This window comes from Erinaceus europaeus, chromosome 9 (assembly GCF_950295315.1).
Source record: "Erinaceus europaeus chromosome 9, mEriEur2.1, whole genome shotgun sequence".
NCBI classification, from domain to species: Eukaryota; Metazoa; Chordata; class Mammalia; order Eulipotyphla; family Erinaceidae; genus Erinaceus; species Erinaceus europaeus.
The window spans coordinates 42,970,509-42,989,863 of record NC_080170.1 but is presented as its reverse complement, the minus strand read 5'-3'; the positions used below and the strand labels follow the sequence as shown (position 1 = coordinate 42,989,863).

Here is a 19,355-nt window from a genome sequence, read left to right as displayed (position 1 = left end):
TGCAACCATAGCACATACAAAATTCTAGAAGCTTCTAACAGCTTTTGTCCACAGGCAAATACTAAAGTGTACATTAGTTTCTGGAGAATGATATAATAGAGTTGGTAATAGAGACTTAACCAACTTTTTAATTTTGCTTATTGTATTCAGAGGATGTGATGGCAAGAAAGCAAGAAAATATTACTGAATTAAACTACAAATTATCAGTTCTTGCCAGAGTGGTTTGGAGTGTGTGAATATATACTAAGAAAAGTTCTATTCTTGAACCATCAGGTGTGTGTACTTTGGAACCACCCTTTTACATTGTAACTGAGTACATGCCATATGGGAACTTGCTTGATTATCTCCGGGAATGCAATCGAGAAGAGGTGACAGCAGTTGTGCTACTTTACATGGCCACTCAGATCTCTTCTGCAATGGAGTACTTGGAGAAGAAGAATTTCATCCACAGGTGTGTAGATGACTGCTCACTACCAATCTGGAAACATCTTTTTTTTAGTCTAGGAAAGCAAATGAAAGAACCTTCCCAAAAATTTTTGGGTGATTCATGACAGTAATTTTTTCTTTAGAAGGCCCACTTTAACATCACTTCCAACTTGTGGACCTCCTGAACTCTGATTATTGAAGGGCCTTTGCCATTTTCACAACAGAAAGGTCTTTTTGTGCCTAAGACTATCCCAGATTATTTTGCTCCATCTGGTGGCTTAATTTTAAACTTAGCTCTCTGTCTTAGTAAAGAACTGAAAGTCTTAATAGAAGAACATCTACAAAACCTCTCCCAGTGTACATACTAATAGATACTCATTTGCTGGAGCCAGCTTTATTCTAGAATTATATAACTACCACTTGATTGGTATGCTACTAGTGATACATAATCAGTGACTTTCTACCGTGTCAGCAGTTAACATGAAATGTGACCATATCTGTCAGGACTGACTTGTTAACTTTGCTTGCAACACAAAGAACCAAGAAAGAAACATTCATGACCATTTTCCTCACTGTTAGAATGGAATCACGTTAAATTTTCTTTCCCACAGAGATCTCGCAGCTCGAAACTGCCTAGTGGGAGAAAACCATGTGGTGAAAGTGGCAGACTTTGGGTTAAGTAGATTGATGACTGGAGACACCTACACTGCTCATGCTGGAGCCAAGTTTCCTATTAAGTGGACAGCACCAGAGAGTCTCGCGTACAATACCTTTTCAATTAAATCTGATGTCTGGGGTAAGATTGGAAGGGACTGTTTTCTCTGGGTGTCCTTAACGTTTTCTTATAAATGCTCTTCGTTCTTCAGAACTTCTTTCACATGATTGATAACTTCTGCCTTTACTTCTCTCCTTGTCAATAAGTCAGCAAGTATTTATTAAACACCAGCTATTTTCCAGGCTGTAAGGAAATTTGAAGCAGTGGTCTAGGAGGTGGCACAGTGGATAAAGCACTGGGCTCTCAAGCATGAGGTCTTAAGTTTAGTCCCCGGCAATACACGTACCAGAATGATGTCTGGTTCTTTCTCCTCCTATCTTTCTCATGAATAAATAAATAGATTCTTAAAAAAAACAAAAAGGAAATTTGAAGTAAAACAGAACAATCCTCTATCCTCAAAGAACTTATTCTGTATTTCATATTGCGTTGATGTTCTTAATATCCTCTTTGTTAAGCTCTCTACATTCCACATTAGGTTTGTTGTTTTAGAGCACATCCTCTTTTTCTTCTTTCGATTCTGGGAACTGAATTCCAGAACCTCAGGCTTACAAGTCCTGCCCTCTCCTGCCACTCCTATCCCACCCCATGCCTGGGAACTGCTATTTTTTTTTATATTTATTTATTTCCTTTTGTTGCCCTTCTTGTTTTATTGTTGTAGTTCTTATTGCTGTTGATATCATTGTTGGATAGTACAGAGAGAAATGAAGAGAGGAGGGAAAGACAGTGGGAGAGAAAGACAGACATCTGCAGACCTGCTTCACTGCTTTTGAAGCAACTCCCCTGCAGGTGGGGAGCCAGGGGCTCAAACCAGGATCCTTCTCTGGTCCCTGTGCTTTGCACCATGTGCGCTTAACCCGCTGCGCTACCGCCCGACTCCCCCCCCCCCCCTTTTTTTTTGGTGTTTCTGAATTTGTGATTTTTTTTCTATTTTATTTTTCTTTATTTGGAGAGATTACTAGTTTACAGTCAACAGTAAAATATAGTAGTTGGAACATGTGTAACATTTCTCAGTTTTCCACTTAACACTAAACCTCCACCTAGGTCCTTCTCTGCCATCATGTTCCATGACCTAAACACCACCACCCCTGCCCTAGAGTACTTTACTTTGGTGCTATACACGAAGTCCATCCTGATTCTGCTTTGTGTTTTCCCTTCTGTTCTTATTCTTTCAACTTCTATTAGTGGGATCACCCCATATTTATCCTTCTCTTTCTGGCTTACTCACTGAACATGATTCTTTCAAGCTCTATCCAAGATGAGGTGAAGAAGGTGAATTCACCATTGTTAATAGCTGAGTAGACTTTTTAAAGAAAGCATGATAAAGCTTTGTCTAGAATTTGTCCTTGTCCTGAGGTTGGCTACTCCTGCCCTCAAAAGTAATATGACCCAATAGAGGCTTAGTAGAGGACTGAGTCTGGGTTGTGGGTAGAGACAATACTAGGATTTTAGTTCACTGTCTATAAGATATCTCAACCGTAGCTAGTTATAAATTCTTTTTATTTAAATTTTTATTATCTTTATTGGAGAGAACAAGCAATTATAAAAGAAGGGTAGTCGGGCGATAGCACAGCAGGTTAAGCACATGTGGCACGAAGTGCAAGGACCGGCGTAAGGTCCTGGTTCAAGCCCCCAGCTCCCCACCTGCAGGGGAGTCACTTCACAAGCGGTGAAGAAGGTCTGCTGGTGTCTATCTTTCTCTCCCTATCTTCCCCTCCTCTCTCCATTTCTCACTGTCCTAACAACAATGACATCAATTACAACAACAGTAACTACAATAAAAAAAAAAAAATTAAGAAGGAAAGGGGAGATAGAGAGGAAGAGAGACGAGACAGAGAGACATCTGCTGCTTCACCATTTGTAAAGCTTTCCCCCTGCAGGAGGAGACCTGGGGCTCAAACCCCGGGTCCTTACGCATTGTAACATGTGCACTCAACCAGATGCACCACCACCTGGCCCCTTTTTCTAGTTTTTTATGGGGGGTGGTTGTTAATGGTTTACAATTGTTGACACATAGGTTGCTGTTGACACATAGGTACAACTCTTTTTCTCCCCATAATAGGTGTCTCGATGTCTGGAATAAACTTAGGTCTTTCTGTCTTTGTTTCAAATCCAGTGACTTGATTTCTAGTGTGAGTTTTATTTGAGTTTTTTTGTTCTCCTTTAAAGTCATGTGGTTTTAAAGCAGTAGAACTCATTAAATAGATCATAGATTTTTCTAAGAATTATTTGATTGTGCCCCAGTATACTTAGGTAGTTGTAGTTTATTCTTCCCATTTCTTGAAGTTTAAATGAAAATTGGAAAATAGAAAGAAAATCATCATAAGGTTATAGCTGAGGCAGATATATACCTTTGCAAGACATCTTGGACAAGTTATTCTTCAAGAATAGCAATTTGGGGATTGGGCAGTGGCACACCTTATTAAGCACACTTTACAGTGTGCAAAGACCGGGAGTCAAGCTCCACTCCCCACTTGCAGGGGGAAGCGTCACAAGTGGTGAAGCAGGACTTGCAAATGTCTTTTTCTCTACTTCTACCTGTCTCTGCCCTGTCAAGTAAAAAGAAAAGAAAAAAACATGAAATAAGTAAATAAAAGGAAAAAAAATAATGGCCACCAGGAGTGGCTGGTGATTCTTCATGAAGTCATTGGGCCACATCAATAACCATAGTGGGAATTTAAAAAAAAAGGAATTCTATAACAACAAATAAGGAGACTATACTGAAGCAATAGTAAAAGACAAGTCACTGGGTTGAATTGTTATGTGGAAAACTGATAAATGTTACACATGTACAAGCTATTGTATTTTTTAAATTTTATTATTTTAAAAAATTTATTTATAAAATGGAAATATTGAGACAAGACCATAGGATAAGAGAGGGGTACATTTCTACACAGTGCCCACCACCAGAACTCTGTATCCCATCCCCTCCCCTGATAGCTTTCCTATTTTTTATCCCTCTGGGAGTATGGACCCAGGGTCATTATGGGGTGCAGAAGGTAGGAGGTCTGGCTTCTGTAATTGCTTCCCCACTGAACATGGGAATTGGCAGGTTGATCCGTACTCCCAACCTGTCTATCTTTTTCCTGTCTATTTTTTTTACGGACAGGCATCTGGAGAGGTGGGGTTCCAGGACACATTGGTTGAGGTCTTCTGCCCAGGGCAGTCAGGTTGGTGTCATGGTAGCATCTAGAAGTTGGTGGAGCAGCTCCATATTTGGTATCTGCATTGTCCTTTTCCAGCAGCCTATTGCCAGCCTACATGTGACTTGTGATTCTCTGCCTGGAAATCTTGCCCTCACTCGGAGTTCCTGGGTTGTAAGCAGCTGCTTTGCAGAGAGAAAGCCAGGAGTTGTCTTCAAGCTGCCATCTTGGCTCCTCCTCCCAAACTATTGTCTTGTACTCTTAACTGTAAACCATTAATCCCCCAATAGAGAAATTTAAAAAAAAAAGCTATCTGTAGTATAAAATATTTACCAGAAAATAAATATTAAACTATTTTTCATCTCTTTTACAGCTTTTGGGGTACTACTATGGGAAATTGCTACATATGGAATGTCACCATACCCAGGTATTGACCTGTCTCAGGTCTATGACCTACTGGAAAAAGGATATCGAATGGAACAGCCTGAAGGTTGCCCCCCTAAGGTTTATGAACTTATGAGAGCATGTGAGTATTTTTGCATATTTTAATATGGAAGGGTTAAGTGAACAGTCAGGATGATTAACAAAATTGGGACCATGTTCTCTCTCAGTGTATAATTGAAACCAAATCATGACAGAGTTAATTTTTAATCAGCCAGTTGGCATATTGTATAATAAATGATTGATTCTTACTGGGATACATAGAATAGAAGCCCACGGTTCATATAATGACCCAGTTTCCTTAAAAAAAAAAAACATTTGAATATTTAATAGGCTAATAAAAATTGAGTTTGGAGATTAAATAGGGGAATGCTGCTTATAAGCAGATTAAAAACAATGACCAAAGACTATGGAGAATACATCAAAGTAGCCTTCAATAAAGAAACAAAAGCACTTGGATTCTTGAAGATAAGAAAGTAGTGAATTAGTTTGTGGCTATGTTTGAGCACAAGTCTTGCTGTTTTCTAACTAAGCACTGGCTTTGCTTACAGCTCTATTGTTAACAAATACAAATTCTAGGCTTCTCTTTTCTGATAATCTGCTCTCTTTCTGCATAGTGCAGCTGAGTCTAAAGGCAGGTATTCTTTCATTTTTTTCCCTCTGGAATAAAAAAAAACTAACATATTCTTTATTTATTTCTTCTTCCTCCCCTCCTCTTTCTCCTTCTCCTTCTCCTCCTTCTCCTTTTTTTTTTGTTAACATTTTCTAAACCATCTTCTCGCCTTCTTCATCCCTATAGTGGAAGGTATAGGAGTTGAGGCTAATAAGAAGGACCAGCCCCAGGGAGTATATTCATTACATGTCTGAGTCTGGAACTAAAAATCAGCTGCCTAACCATCATGTAGTCATACTGTAGCTCTGTTTTAACAACAGTATATCATGATGCCTGGAGTTCACTGCCAGAGATGCCATTTGAAACTTGATTTCTTAAGGAAACTTGCTTTCAATTCTTTCTTGTTTTATCATTATTGGGAAATGATAGTTTACAGGTCTGTTGTCATATGTGTACAACTTTACCTCTCCTCCGTAAGTGTCAACATACCACACACCCCACCAACCTGTCATCTTCCTCTACCTTCAGTCCCCTACCACCTCTCCCTTTTAGAATTCCTGAATCTGCTGTAATAGACAATATCTGATTAAAGTTTCACCTTTTATTTTCCCTTTCTTTAAGTCCTGCCTATGAGTGAGATCATTATCTTTCTGGCTTATTTCATTTAACATGATTTCAAGTTCCATTCAAGTTGTAGCAAAAGATTTCATCATTTCTTAGAGTTGAGTAATAATTCCATTGTGTATATGTACCACAATTTCCTCAGCCACTCTGCTGTCACTGGACATTACAATAGCAAAGCGATGAACATAGGTGGTCATAGTATAGACCTCTCAGATAATAGACAACCATTTCTTGTTCCTTATCCTGGAGTGAAAGTTTTCAGTTTCCACCAATTGAGTATGATGTTGGTTGTGGGTTTGTTACTTTATTAAGTGAAGAATGTTCCTTCAAGCCTCATCACTTAAAAAAAAAAAAAAAAAATAGGGAGTGGGGTGGTACCACAGCAGGCTAAGTGCAGGTGGTGTGAAGTGCAAGGACCGGCGTAAGCATCCCAGTTTGAGCCCCCGGCTCCTCACCTTCAAGGGAGTCACTTCACAGGCAGTGAAGCAGGTCTGCACAGAGGTGTCTATCTTTCTCTCCCCTCTCTGTCTTCCCCTCCTCTCTCCATTTCTCTCTGTCCTAACAACAACATCATCAGTAATAATAGTAATAACTACAACAATAAGGGCAACAGAAGGGAAAATAAATAAATTTTTAAAAATCTAAAAAACAAAAACAAAACGTAATCTCTGGCTTAGTAAAATAGTTCACTTGGTTTGTGTGCTGCTTTGCCATGTGTGCAGTCCATATTTGAATCTGGCCCCCACGGTGTTGAAGGAAGCTTCAGTACTATCGTCTCAGAGTCAGTCTGCCTCTGCCTCTCTGCTTCTACTACAAAGGAAAAACATTTTAATCTTGAAAGGATGTTGAATTTGCTGAAAGCTTTCTCTACAACTTTTGTAATAATCGTGATTTTTGCTTCTCCTACTATTGATGTGGTGGCTTGCATTAATTGACTTATATGTGTTGAACTATCCTTGCCATCTCTAGGCTGAATCCCACTGATCACACCTTTTTGATGTGCCATTTAATCTGGATTGCTGAGATTTTGTTCAGAATCTTAGCATCTGTGTTCACCAGAGATATTTGGCTTGCAGTTTTCTAATTTTGCAATGTCTGCCATGTTTTGTTATTAGGGTGGTATTGGGTTTCATATAAGGGTAGGGATAGATAGCATAATGGTTATGCAAAGAGATTCTCATGCCTGAGGCTCCAAAGTCGCAGGTTCAGTCCTCTGCACCACCATAAACCAGAGCTGAGCAGTGCTCCAGTTAAAAAAAAAACAAAAAAAACTTTATTGGCTTTTTTGGTTGCTATTTATTTTAATTAGCTTTAATTTATATTAATTATTAATAATCTGCAGGATTATAAGATTGGAGGTATAGTTTCACCTCATGCCAACCACCATGTTGCTATATTCAATATTACTGATTTCTGCCCATTTAAAAAAAATTATATATCCCCCTATGTACTTTGGTTTTCTTTTGTTATTTTTCTTGATCCTTCAAAAATGAGGCTATTTATTGTGCTTTTTTTTTTTTTCCCTGTTTCTTTATCTGGGCTCCTATGAGTTATTCTTATGAGTTACTCCTATGAGTTACTCTTGTACTATTTTTTGCTGTGTCCCATAATGTTCTGATATTTCATGTCATAATTTTTGTTTGCAGAAATTTTTCAATTTTCTCCTTGACCCAGATGTTGTTAAGAATCATGTTGTTGAATCCATATTTGGAGGCTTTTCCAACTTAATTTTTGTGGTTGAATAATTGTTTAATTCTACTGAAGTATAAAAAGATGCTCGGAATTTATTCCAGGGCTGGTGAGATAGCATAGTGATTATACAAAAAGACTTTCTCATGCTTAAGGCTCTTAGTTGCAGGTTCAGTACCCAGCACCACTATAAGCTAGAGCTGAGCAGTGCTCTGGTATGTGTCTGTCTGTGTTTCTGTCTCTCTCTCATTTTCTCTGTATCTCTGTTATTAAAATAAAATAGCATGTACATATAAAAAAAAAAAAGAATTGATCCCAATGCTCTTGAATTCTTGATACTGTCTTTGTCGCCCAACATATGGTCTGTCCTTGTGGATGTTCCATGTGGGGTAGTGGAGAATATGTATTGTGTTTTCTTGGAATAAGGAACTCTGAAGATGTTTAATAAGTCCAACCTATCAGTCTCTTCACTTAAGGCTCTTGTTTTTATATTAATTTTCTGTTGATCTGTTAATTTGTGAGAATAGGATGTTAAAATCCCCTATTATTGTGGTGTTGTCAGTGTATCTCTTCAGTTCTTCTATTAATCACTTTACATGTGTTAATGCCCCTTCATTTGATACATAAATACTAATGAGTGTTAGATTCTTTCAGTTGATTGACCTCTTGATCATTATGTAATATCCATCCCTGTCTTTTATTAGTTTGTCTTAAAGTTATATAAGTATGATTGTTTCTGCCTTCTTTTGAGGCCCTTTAACTTATATGATTGCTTTTCAACCTTTCACTTTTTTTTTAAATTACTTACTTATTTTCCCTTTTGTTGCCCTTGTTGTTGAACATTATTGTGATTATTGATGTCGTTGTTGTTGGATAGGACAGAGAGAAATGGAGAGAGGAGGGGAAGACAGAGGGTTAGAGAAAGACACCTGTAGACCTGCTTCACCACCTGTGAAGCGACTCCCCTGCAGGTGGGGAGCCGGGGGCTCAAACCGGGATCCTTACGCCGGTCCTTGCGCTTTGCACCACATGTGCTTAACTCCTCAACCTTTCATTTTGAGCATATGTTGTCCTGCTCTTAGTTGGGACTCTTGTAAACAGCATATCGCTTGGTTGTTACCTAATCAATCTTGCTACTCTGCCTTTTGGTGGGTGAGGCTGTTGACATTTACTGAAATTAGGGATTTAAGAGATTTATTACTATTATTTTATGTGTATATTGAATGTTCCTCTTTGAGGTGGTTTTTTGTCTTTTTTGTTTAGAATTTCTTGTCGAGTTGATCTATTAGTGGTAAATTCCTCCAGCTGTTGATTGTCTAAGAAGCTCTTTATCTCTCCATTCAATTTGACCAAAAGTCTAGGAGGATAGAGTATTATTGGTTTGAATCTGTCTCATCAATGTTCTATGGATACCTTCTGCAAGGAGTGTTTAAATTTCCTTCTTGTGTCACATAGGCTGGAAGTGGAGCCCTGCTGATAGACCCTCTTTTGCTGAAACACATCAAGCTTTTGAAACCATGTTCCATGACTCTAGCATTTCTGAAGGTGAGAATTCAATGATTTATTGGTGGCTAATTCTATGTATCAGTGGTGATAATAATATCTCAAAAATAATTTCTGGGCTGAGAGATAGCTCAGCTTACAAGAGTGCCAGTTTGTGTACCTGAAAGTTCAAAGGCTGCAGGTTCAGTCCCAGAAAGCACTTCATACCAGAACTCACCAGTGCTCTCATCTTTTCTCCTCTTTTCTCTTTCTCATAACAAATATTTTTAAACAAGCAAAAAAGCACTTAATTAGAAGAGAAAAAAAAAAAAAGACAGAGCATCACTCTCACTTACATGATGCCAGGAATTGAACCCAGTACCTCTTGCATGCAGGTCTGGTGCTCTACATGCTGCATCACCTCCTGAACTGCAGAGATGTATTTTGTTTATTTATTTAGCCATTGCTCAACCAGTGGCATATGGCCATGCTGGGGTTGAACCTTGGACCCTCTGTTTTTGAAGCCTTGTTATCTTAATATGCTGAGCTACTTTCTTGACCCTGTGCCAGCTTTTAACTTCTTTTGAGAGAGTCTCTCTCTCTTTCCTCCAGTTGAATCTTTAGTTAACTCATCTTTCAGGAAAATGTTGTACCTTCTTAGGAAGCCAACCCTTACCTATTTTCAAAATTATATTCAATTTAAAATTACTGAACAAGTATTTAACATGTATGCAACCAACAGTTTAGTAAGCAGTTAGTCTATAGCAAGCTCTGTCCTAAGTTTGAGGACAGAGATAAGACAGACTTTTTACCTTCAAAGGATGTACCTACTAATCAACGGTGAGTGAGAGAATCCTAACTCAGGCTTTCTTAGGCAATAAAATGAGATGTTGTTGACTCTTAGCCAAACCTCAGAAAAACAGGGATGGTACTGACCTTAGGCTTATTGAAATCTTGTCTCAAAACAAGTGGCTTCAGGACTTTCTCCTTTTCCTACCTGCATCCAGTGCCTCTTGACTTTCACTTTTATGTTGATCTCATCCCCAGACACTCCAAATGACATTAAACACAATTGTACACATCCTTAAGGTTGTATCTTCATAACTTCTGTCTGCCTCCAGTGGCGGAACAGGGCAGCATGAAGAAGGAACTGACATGGCTAGAACCGCATGCCATGCACCCACTTTTGTGGGGTGTTAATTTTTTTAATATTTATTTTAATGACAAAGGATAGAGAGAATGATACACACAGAGAGAAACCAGAGCACTGCTAAACTCTGCCTTATGATGGTGCTAGGGATTGAACCTGAGACTACAGAATTTTAGGCATAAAAGGCATTTGCAGAACCATTATGCTATCTCCTCAGCCTTTTTTTTTTCTTTATTGGGGGATTAATATTTTACATTTGAAAGTAAATACAATATAGTTTGTACATGCATAACATTTCTCAGTTTTCCACATAACAATACAATCCCCACTAGGTCCTCTGTCATCTTTTTTGGACCTGTAATGAGTCTTTTACTTTGGTGCAATACACCAAATCCAGTTCAGGTTCTACCTGTGTTTTCTCTTTTGATCTTGTTTTTCAACTTCTGTCTGAGAGTGAGATCATCCCATATTCATCCTTCTGTTTCTGACTTATTTCACTTAACATGATTTCTTCAAGCTCCATCCAAGATGGGCTGAATAGCTAAGTAGTACTCCATTGTGTATGTAGACCACAACTTGCTCAGCCACTCATCTGTTGTTGGACACCTGGGTTGCTTCTAGGTTTTGGCTATCACAAACTGTGCTGCTAAGAACATACGTGTACACAGAACTTTTTGGGTGGGTGTTTTGGGTTCCTTAAGATATATCCCCAGGAGAGGAATTGCAGGATCATAAGGTAGGTCCATGACTAGCCTTCTGAGAGTTCTCCAGACTGCTCTCTACAGAGGTTGGACGAATCTACATTCTCACCAGCAATGCAGGAGGGTTCCTTTGACCCCACAACCCCTCCAGCATTTGCTGCTGTTACCTTTTCTGATGTATGACATTCTCAAAGGAGTAAAGTAATATCTCATTGTTGTCTTTGTTTGTGATATCTCCTCTTTCTTTTTTCTTTTTTTTTTAATATTTATTTTATTTATTTATTCCCTTTTGTTGCCCTTGTTTTATTGTTGTAGTTATTATTGTTAGTGTCATTGTTGGATAGGACAGAGAGAAATGGAGAGAGGAGGGGAGGACAGAGAGGAGGAGAGAAAGCTAGACACCTGCAGACCTGCTTCACCGCCTGTGAAGCGACTCCCCTGTAGGTGGGGAGCCGGGGTTCGAACCGGGATCCTTATGCTGTTCCTTGTGCTTTGCGCCACCTGTGCTTAACCCACTGCGCTACAGCCCGACTCCCCAATATCTCCTCTTTCATTAACAATCCGATTTATTTGGGTCTTCTTCCTTTTTTGTTCTGTGAGTCTGGCTAAAGGTTTGTCAATTTTGTTCACTCTTTCAAAGAACCGACATTTTACTTTCGTTGATCTTTTGTATAGTCTTCTTATTTTTAATGTTATTTATTTCTGCCCTGACTCTAGCTATTTCTGTCCTTCTGATTGCTTTAGAGTTTCTTTGCTCTTCTTCTAGGTCTTTAAGGTGTGCAATTAGGTTGTTTATTTGTGCTTTTTCTTGTTTCCTAGTGTGTGTTTGTATGACAATGAACTTCCCTCTCAGTACTGCCTTAGCTGTGTCCCAAATATTTTGATAGCTTGTATCTTCATTTTCATTGAACTCTTGAAATATTTTGATTTCTTCCTTTATATCCTCTTTGACCCAGTAGTTGTTAAGGAGTGTACTGTTGAGCTTCCACATTTTGGGACTATTACTAATCTTTTGTTGATTGTTAAGTGTTAGTTTAATTCCACTGTGGTCTGAGAAGATGCTTGGGATCATTTCAATGCTCTTAAATTTGCTGATGCTGTCTTTGTGGCCTAACATATGGTCTGTCCTTGAGAATAACCCATGTGGGCTTGAGTAGAATGTGTCTTCCAGTTTCTTGGGGTGAATGACTCTGAAAATGTCCAATAGTTTTAGTTTATCTGTCTCTTCATTTAGCTCCCTCATGTCTTTATTGATTTTCTGCCTGGATGATCTGTCAAGTTGAGAGAGTGGGGTGTTGAAGTCCCCTACTATGACTGTGTTGCTGTTAATATATTGCTGTAGCTCTTTCAGTAGATGTTGATGTATTTAGATGGCTTTGGTGCATAGATGTTAATAATTGTTAAGTCTTCTTGGCTGACTGATCCTCTGAGCATTAAGGTAATGTCTATCCCTATATATTTTTTAAAATTTTTATATTTATTTATTTATTCCCTTTTGTTGCCCTTGTTGTTTTATTATTGTAGTTATTGTTGTTATTGATATCATTGTTGTTGGAGATAGGACAGAGAAAAATGAAGAGAGGAGAAGAAGACAAAGGGGGAGAGAAAGACAGACACCTACAGACCTGCTTCACCACTTGTGAAGTGATTCCCCTGCAGGTGGGGAGATGGGGACTCGAACCGGGACTTGAACCAGGATTCTTATGCCGGTCCTTGCACTTTGTGCCACCTGTGCTTAACCCACTGCACTACTGCCTGACTCCCCATCACTATCTTTTTTTACTTTTATTTATTTTAAAGTCTGTCATGTCAGATATGAGAATAATGAAAATGTTCTTTTTTGTGGGCTATTGACTTTTATGATAGTTTTCCATCCTTTCACTTTGAGTCTGTGTTTGTCTTGTTGAGTTAGGTGGGTTTCCTATAGACAGCATATTGTTGAGTTGTGTATATTTTAAAGCATTATTGTAGATTTTTAGAGTGTTCTGATACATGGCATATTTATGGTGGTCTGACTGTTTATAGGAGACCTTTCTGAACTTCTTTCAGGGCAGGCTTAGTGATAGTTGATTCTTTCAACTGTTGCTTGTCTGAGAAGGTTTTTTATGCCTCCAGCTAGTCTGAATGACAGTCTAGCAGGATACAGTAGTCTTGGTTGAAAGCCTTTCTCATTGAGCACTCAGTAGATATCTTGCCATTCTCTTCTGGCCTGTAGTGTTTGTGTGAGGAAGTGTCCTGCTAATCTTATGGGTTTTCCCTCCCTCTCTTTCTTCCTCTGGTAACTCAATAATGTGTATATTATTTCTTTTGAAGTCATTTCATAGGTCTCTGTTGTTGTTTTCAGTATCTCTTAATGTCTTTTTTGAGATCTCTTACTTCCTTTTTAGTTGTCTCTAATTTGTCCTCGATCTTGCTAATTCTGTCTTCAGCCTCATTGATTCTATTCTCTCTTCCTCTACTGTTTTCTGGAATTCATCTGTTTTGTTACCCTGTTCTGATACTGTTTTAGCTTGTTCAGCTAGTTGTGAAATAGCTCAGCTATTTCAGCTTTCAGCTCTCTAGTAACCTTGAGATAATTAGTGTTTTCTTCCAGGGTCTCATTTGTTGTTTCTGCATTTCTGATGACAGTTCTTTCAAACTCTTTACTCACTCCTGTGATTATTTCCTTAACTAGTGTTTGGATGTTGACCTCATTATTTTGTGCTTCAATCTTTGGGAGAAGGGGGGTGCTTTTAGCTGGACTCTTGTCCTGGTTCATTTTTCCAGTATTTCTTCTTGTTAGTTTAACCATTCTATATAGTATATATATATATGAGGTCCTTTTCTCAGTTCTTTTCAAATTACTGACCACTCTTGCCTGGATTGACTTGTGTCTAAGTAAGATAGTTAAAGGGTTCACTTTTGTGGAAATTGACAGATGTTTCAATATTATTTCAATCCCTGAGTTGGAGCACAGTGGCTTAAAACCCTCTTGTTCTTTTTCTTTCCTGTAGGCTATGGGAGCCTGAGGGCTTTTAAAACTATAAGTAGGCTTTTTAGCTTAATCCTGACCAGGAGATAAAGCAGGGTGGGGGAGAGATAGCACAGTGATTATGCAAAGAGACTCTCACACCCAAGGATCCATAGCTCCAGGCACAATTCAGCTTCTCTGCCAAGTCGGGCAACACTACTGGGCCCTGTGAATTTCTAAACAAGTCCGTTTATAGTCTGTAGGTTCTGAGGCAACTATTCACCATGTTCTCATCAGGAGAACAATGTGGAAAGTCTCCCACTATACAGCCCCACTGCTAGGCCACTGGGATGTAGCTCTTCTCCTGAGTTTCCTGGTCAGTTCTCTGTTCCCAGATGTTAGCACAGGGCCTCCCCCCTGTTGTGCCAGCCTCTGAGGGTAGTAGCAGTGGAGACTCACAGGTGTATTTGGTGAATGTTAAGGGAGTCCTCTCTCTTAAGTCCTCTCTCTTTTTTATTTTTTAATTATTTTTTTTTTATTTTCCCTTTTGTTGCCCTTGATGTTTTTATTGTTGTTGTAGTTATTATTGTCGTCATTGTTAGGACAGAGAGAAATGGAGAGAGGAGGGGAAGATAGAGAGGGGGGAGAGAAAGATAGACACCTGCAGACCTGCTTTACCACCTGTGAAACGACTCCCTTGCAGGTGGGGAGCTGGGGGCTCGAACCAGGATCTTTGTGCCGGTCCCTGCGCTTCGCACCATGTGCGCTTAACCCACTGCGCTACCGCCTGACTCCCAGCATTCTTTTTGTTGGTAAAACAGACTGGAGGTGGTGCCTCAACTGGTAAACTGCCAGATTATTACCAGCCACTCAGTCTTTCCTTAGGCTCCTCTCTGTCCAAAAGCCACATGTGTTTGTACTCACCGGTGCTTTGATGGGTTCCTGAAGTCGTTCTAGTCCTGCCTTGTTGTGGTCCCAGATGATCTCCTTTGGTATTTCTAGTTGACCCAGGAGAGAGAAGAGAAACATAACTGCTGCTGCTCCATAACCCCACCTCTGGAAGTTTCTCTGATTGTTAATTTTTTAGTGCTCAGTTCTATGTGCTTCATTTTTGTTCAGTAACAAATAGCAAAGTATGTCTTGCCTCAAGCAAAATTTGTGGTCAAGTTTAGTTAGCGAAGACTTACTGATGGGGTGGACACTTTTTCAGGATTCTCATTGACTTTTCATTAACAAAGAATGAAGTGAATTGCATTTAATCTCCTTTTTATTGCCAGGTACAACCTAAAATGAAAATATCTTAGATGCCTGTCTGTTCTATTTAGCCTCTGAATAAGCACTTATGAAATGAAGATGTCCAGCCCATAATATGCATATGAAAATGTGTGGTATTCTCTCCTTATCATGATAGTACACAGTTAAATAGTAAACTGCGGCTGCATACCTATCAGTACAGCTAATATTCAAGTCAAACTGAAGCTCCTGTTATGTCAAAATTTGGCAAATAGTCACATTTCTTTGTACAGTGTTAGTGGGAGTATAAATTGGCATAGACACTTTGGGAAGCAACTTATAGAACCCAGCAAAACTCTTCCTGAGACCTATCAGTCCTGCTTCTAGATAACTTACTCAGCAGACATGGTAAAACAAAAGACACACACACACAATATTTCTAGCAACATGTTTATATTTATATAGTAGCCTAAAATTGGAAGCAACTCTAATATCTATCAAGAGAGTAGCTGAATTTTAGTATGTTTTTGTTCATGAACCACAAGCACACAGCAGTAAGGAAAACAATCAACTAAAAATAACACTGTGGAGTAATGTGAACCTGCAGACAGGATTTGAACAGAATTCCTACAGAAAGTAAAAATTCCTTCCTGTATCATGAAATTACTCTTTTCATCTGTTCTCTTGTTCTTACAGAGGTAGCCGAGGAGCTTGGGAGAGCTGCCTCCTCCTCGTCTGTCGTTCCATACCTACCCCGGTTACCTCTTCTTCCTTCCAAGACACGGACTCTGAAGAAACAAGTGGAGAATAAGGAGAATATTGAAGGGGCACAAGATACCACAGAAAATTCTGCTTCCAGTTCAGCACCAGGTAGGGACCTCTTGGCAGGTAGAATCAAGATAGCACTAGAACCTGCCTTGATTAAACGATGCTGGGATAAAATACTTTCATTTCCATTTTTGCCCACCTTCCCAGTGGTGTCTTTTTACATGCTACACCAACCCTGATATTCTGCTAGTGTTGTCATCCTAATTGACCCACCTAAAACTCAATTCTGTCTCTCTTGGCTAAATGCCTGATTCCCAAATATTGCCACCTATAATTCTGGCCAAACAAACAAACGAACAAAACCATAAAACACCTTTTCTCTGAACTTGATAGAAGCCAGATTATGCTGTCATTTTTAGAGCAAAGATAAATGCTGAGGTAACAACAAGGTTATTTTTCTCATTGATAAGCCATTGCAATTAGTTGACAAAATGATTTTGTCTTTACTAATTTTCTCTGAATTCTGTCAGCACCTGACATTTAACAGAGACGGATTCAGCCTTAGTGTCTTGGGTGTAATGGGTTCACTCTTGTCATTGCACATCACTGATTGACTGTTTCTCATCAGGGTTCATTAGAAGTGCCCAGGCCCCCAGTGGATCCCCAGCACTGCCTCGAAAGCAGAGAGACAAGTCACCCAGCAGCTTACTGGAAGATGCCAAAGAGACATGCTTCACCAGGGATAGGAAGGGAGGCTTTTTCAGTTCCTTCATGAAAAAGAGAAATGCTCCCACACCCCCTAAACGCAGCAGCTCCTTCCGAGAAATGGAGAACCAGCCCCACAAGAAATATGAACTCACGGGTAACTTCTCATCTGCTGCTTCTCTACAGCATGCAGATGGGTTCTCTTTCACTCCTGCCCAGCAAGAGACGAATATGGTGCCACCCAAGTGCTATGGGGGGAGCTTTGCACAGAGGATCCTCTGTAATGACGATGGTGGTGGGGGCGGGGGCAGTGGCTCTGCTGGGGGGGGCTGGTCTGGCATCACAGGCTTCTTTACACCTCGCTTAATCAAAAAGACACTGGGCTTACGAGCGGGTAAACCCACAGCCAGTGATGACACTTGCAAGCCTTTCCCAAGGTCAAACTCTACATCTTCCATGTCCTCAGGGCTTCCCGAGCAGGATAGGATGGCAATGACTCTGCCGAGGAACTGCCAGAGGTCCAAACTCCAACTGGAAAGGACAGTATCCACCTCTTCCCAGCCAGAAGAGAATGTAGACAGGGCCAGCGACATGCTCCCCCCTCAAACTGAGGAAGGTGCTGCTCCAGCCAGGGAGAGATCAAAAGCCAAACTTTTGCCCAGAGGAGCCACAGCTCTTCCTGTCAGAACAACCTCTGGGGATCCAGCCATTACAGAGAAGGACTCTCCTGGGCCTGGGGTGGCTGGAGTGGCAGCCACTCCAAAGAGCAAGGAGAGGAATGGTGGGTCACGCCTGGGCATGGCGGGGGTTCCTGAGGATGGTGAACAGGCAGGCTGGTCCTCACCAGGCAAGACAGCAGCTGCCCTTCCGACCACTCACAACCACAAAGTGCCCGTCCTTATCTCACCTACACTGAAGCACACTCCAGCCGACGTGCAGCTCATTGGCACTGACTCTCAGGGGAACAAGTTCAAGCTCTTGTCTGAGCATCAGGTCATATCCTCTGGGGACAAGGACCGGCCTCGACGGGTGAAACCAAAATGTGCTCCTCCACCTCCTCCGGTGATGAGACTGCTGCAGCATTCGTCCACGTGCTCAGACCCTGCAGAGGAGTCGCCAGCTCCCCCCACAGCACAGCTCATATCAGGGGAGGCCCAGAATGGAGGGAAAAAGGGAGTTGCAGGGGTATTGTCCACCAGTGGGAAAGCTGGGAGACCCGGGGTGCCTCCACCTCAAGTGCCTCAGTCTACTTCGTCCATCTCTCCTGCCAAAATTGCCAATGGCACAGCAGGTACTAAGGTGGCCTTGAGGAAAACCAGACAGGCAACTGAGAGGATCTCATCGGACAAAATCAGCAAGGAGGCCCTGCTGGAATGTGCAGACCTACTGTCCAGTGCCATTGCTGAGCCCATGCCCAACAGCCAGCTGGTGGACACTGGGCACCAGTTGCTGGACTACTGCTCAGGCTATGTGGACTGCATCCCTCAGACTCGCAACAAATTTGCCTTCCGTGAGGCTGTGAGCAAACTGGAGATCAGCCTGCAGGAACTGCAGGTATCTTCGGCCACAGCTACTGTCCCTGGCGCAAACCCTGTCCTCAATAACTTACTGTCATGTGTGCAGGAAATCAGTGATGTGGTACAGAGGTAGCCACAGCCAGCCTACCAGGAAGAGGCACACATTTCTGCGGGGAGCGGGAAAGGGACTTGTTTTCCTGTGTTCTTGTTCTCAAAAATTGAAAGACAAGATACTTGAGTGTGTTTCTGTGAAGTACCTCAGAGCCCTGAGATCTCACATTTACAGGTTCATCTCAAAAGCAGCAAAAAAGTAACACTTTGGAGGGGAAGGGGGCAAGGCAGGTGTGCACAAGATGGGAGCTGCACTGGAAAATCAGGGAATGTGTGGCACACCTTACAGAGCCAAAGGCACACTGTCACCTGGACTGGTGGGAGGTGGGGACACAGGGCTGAGCTCCCAGCCAGTCTGGGGAATATGCCTGTAGTGAGTGGGTTGCAGCCTCATCCTCTACCATTCAGGCTTCAGCAAGTACAGTGTGGTTTTGTCCAACTCAACTACTGGATTTGATGGGAGATAGGGAAAGAGAGCTGGGACTGTGCTAAGGGAAGTTTCCTTCAAGGCACTGGAAGCACTGTAAACAGCCTTGCTTCCAGAGGTCCCTGCTGCTGCCCTAGGAATTGCACATCTAACCGCTAAGACAAAAAAAAAGAAGGGAAACATTGGCCTGCTTTGTTGATTCTTGTCCTTTTCATTGGTACAGGAAGTAACGAACATTAGGAAATCTAGGAAGGGAGATCAAAACCATCTCCTAAAAGCCCACCGATTGGAAGAAGTTAACATCTCCCGGTCCAGTCTGTTTACTCATGGACCAGACCCAGCTTTCTGCCTGTTGTGCAGGTCTGTGAACCACAGGCATAAGGATCTTCATGGGTCTTCTCTGCTCCATGCTAGGTGGGCAGGCTGACTTCCTGGACTCCAGGCAGTCTTCAGGGCATTAACCAGCATTCGTCTTGAAAATAATGGTGATGCACAGGTTCCCACAGGGAATCCTTCTCAGATATAGGTGCACCTGCTTACTGATACATGGGCCAAGGACTTTGCTGCTGTATATTTCTTTATCACTACAATACCAGGAAGAAA

General features: G+C 41.0%; 2 protein-coding genes across 7 annotated transcripts in view; one reads left to right on the top strand and one right to left on the bottom strand.

The window, feature by feature from the left end:
- ABL2 (ABL proto-oncogene 2, non-receptor tyrosine kinase) overlaps positions 1-18,926 on the top strand; it is a 109,567-nt gene extending 90,641 nt beyond the window's left edge. For 3 of the 6 annotated variants that reach the window (XM_060197751.1, XM_060197749.1, XM_060197750.1), the window contains 7 exons: positions 274-451; positions 1,038-1,222; positions 4,715-4,867; positions 9,164-9,253; positions 15,921-16,094; positions 16,621-16,854; positions 17,164-18,926. In XM_060197751.1, coding sequence (XP_060053734.1) covers positions 274-451; positions 1,038-1,222; positions 4,715-4,867; positions 9,164-9,253; positions 15,921-16,094; positions 16,621-16,854; positions 17,164-18,347 — 2,198 coding nt within the window. In that variant the 3' untranslated portion in view covers positions 18,348-18,926. Of the gene's footprint in view, positions 1-273; positions 452-1,037; positions 1,223-4,714; positions 4,868-9,163; positions 9,254-15,920; positions 16,095-16,620 lie in introns of all 6 variants that reach the window. The other 3 variants (XM_060197748.1, XM_060197745.1, XM_060197746.1) reach the window with 1 other exon arrangement.
- The window catches only part of TOR3A (torsin family 3 member A), an 80,206-nt gene that overhangs the window by 38,231 nt on the left and 22,620 nt on the right, over positions 1-19,355 (bottom strand). The gene's annotated exons all lie outside the window — the stretch shown is intronic.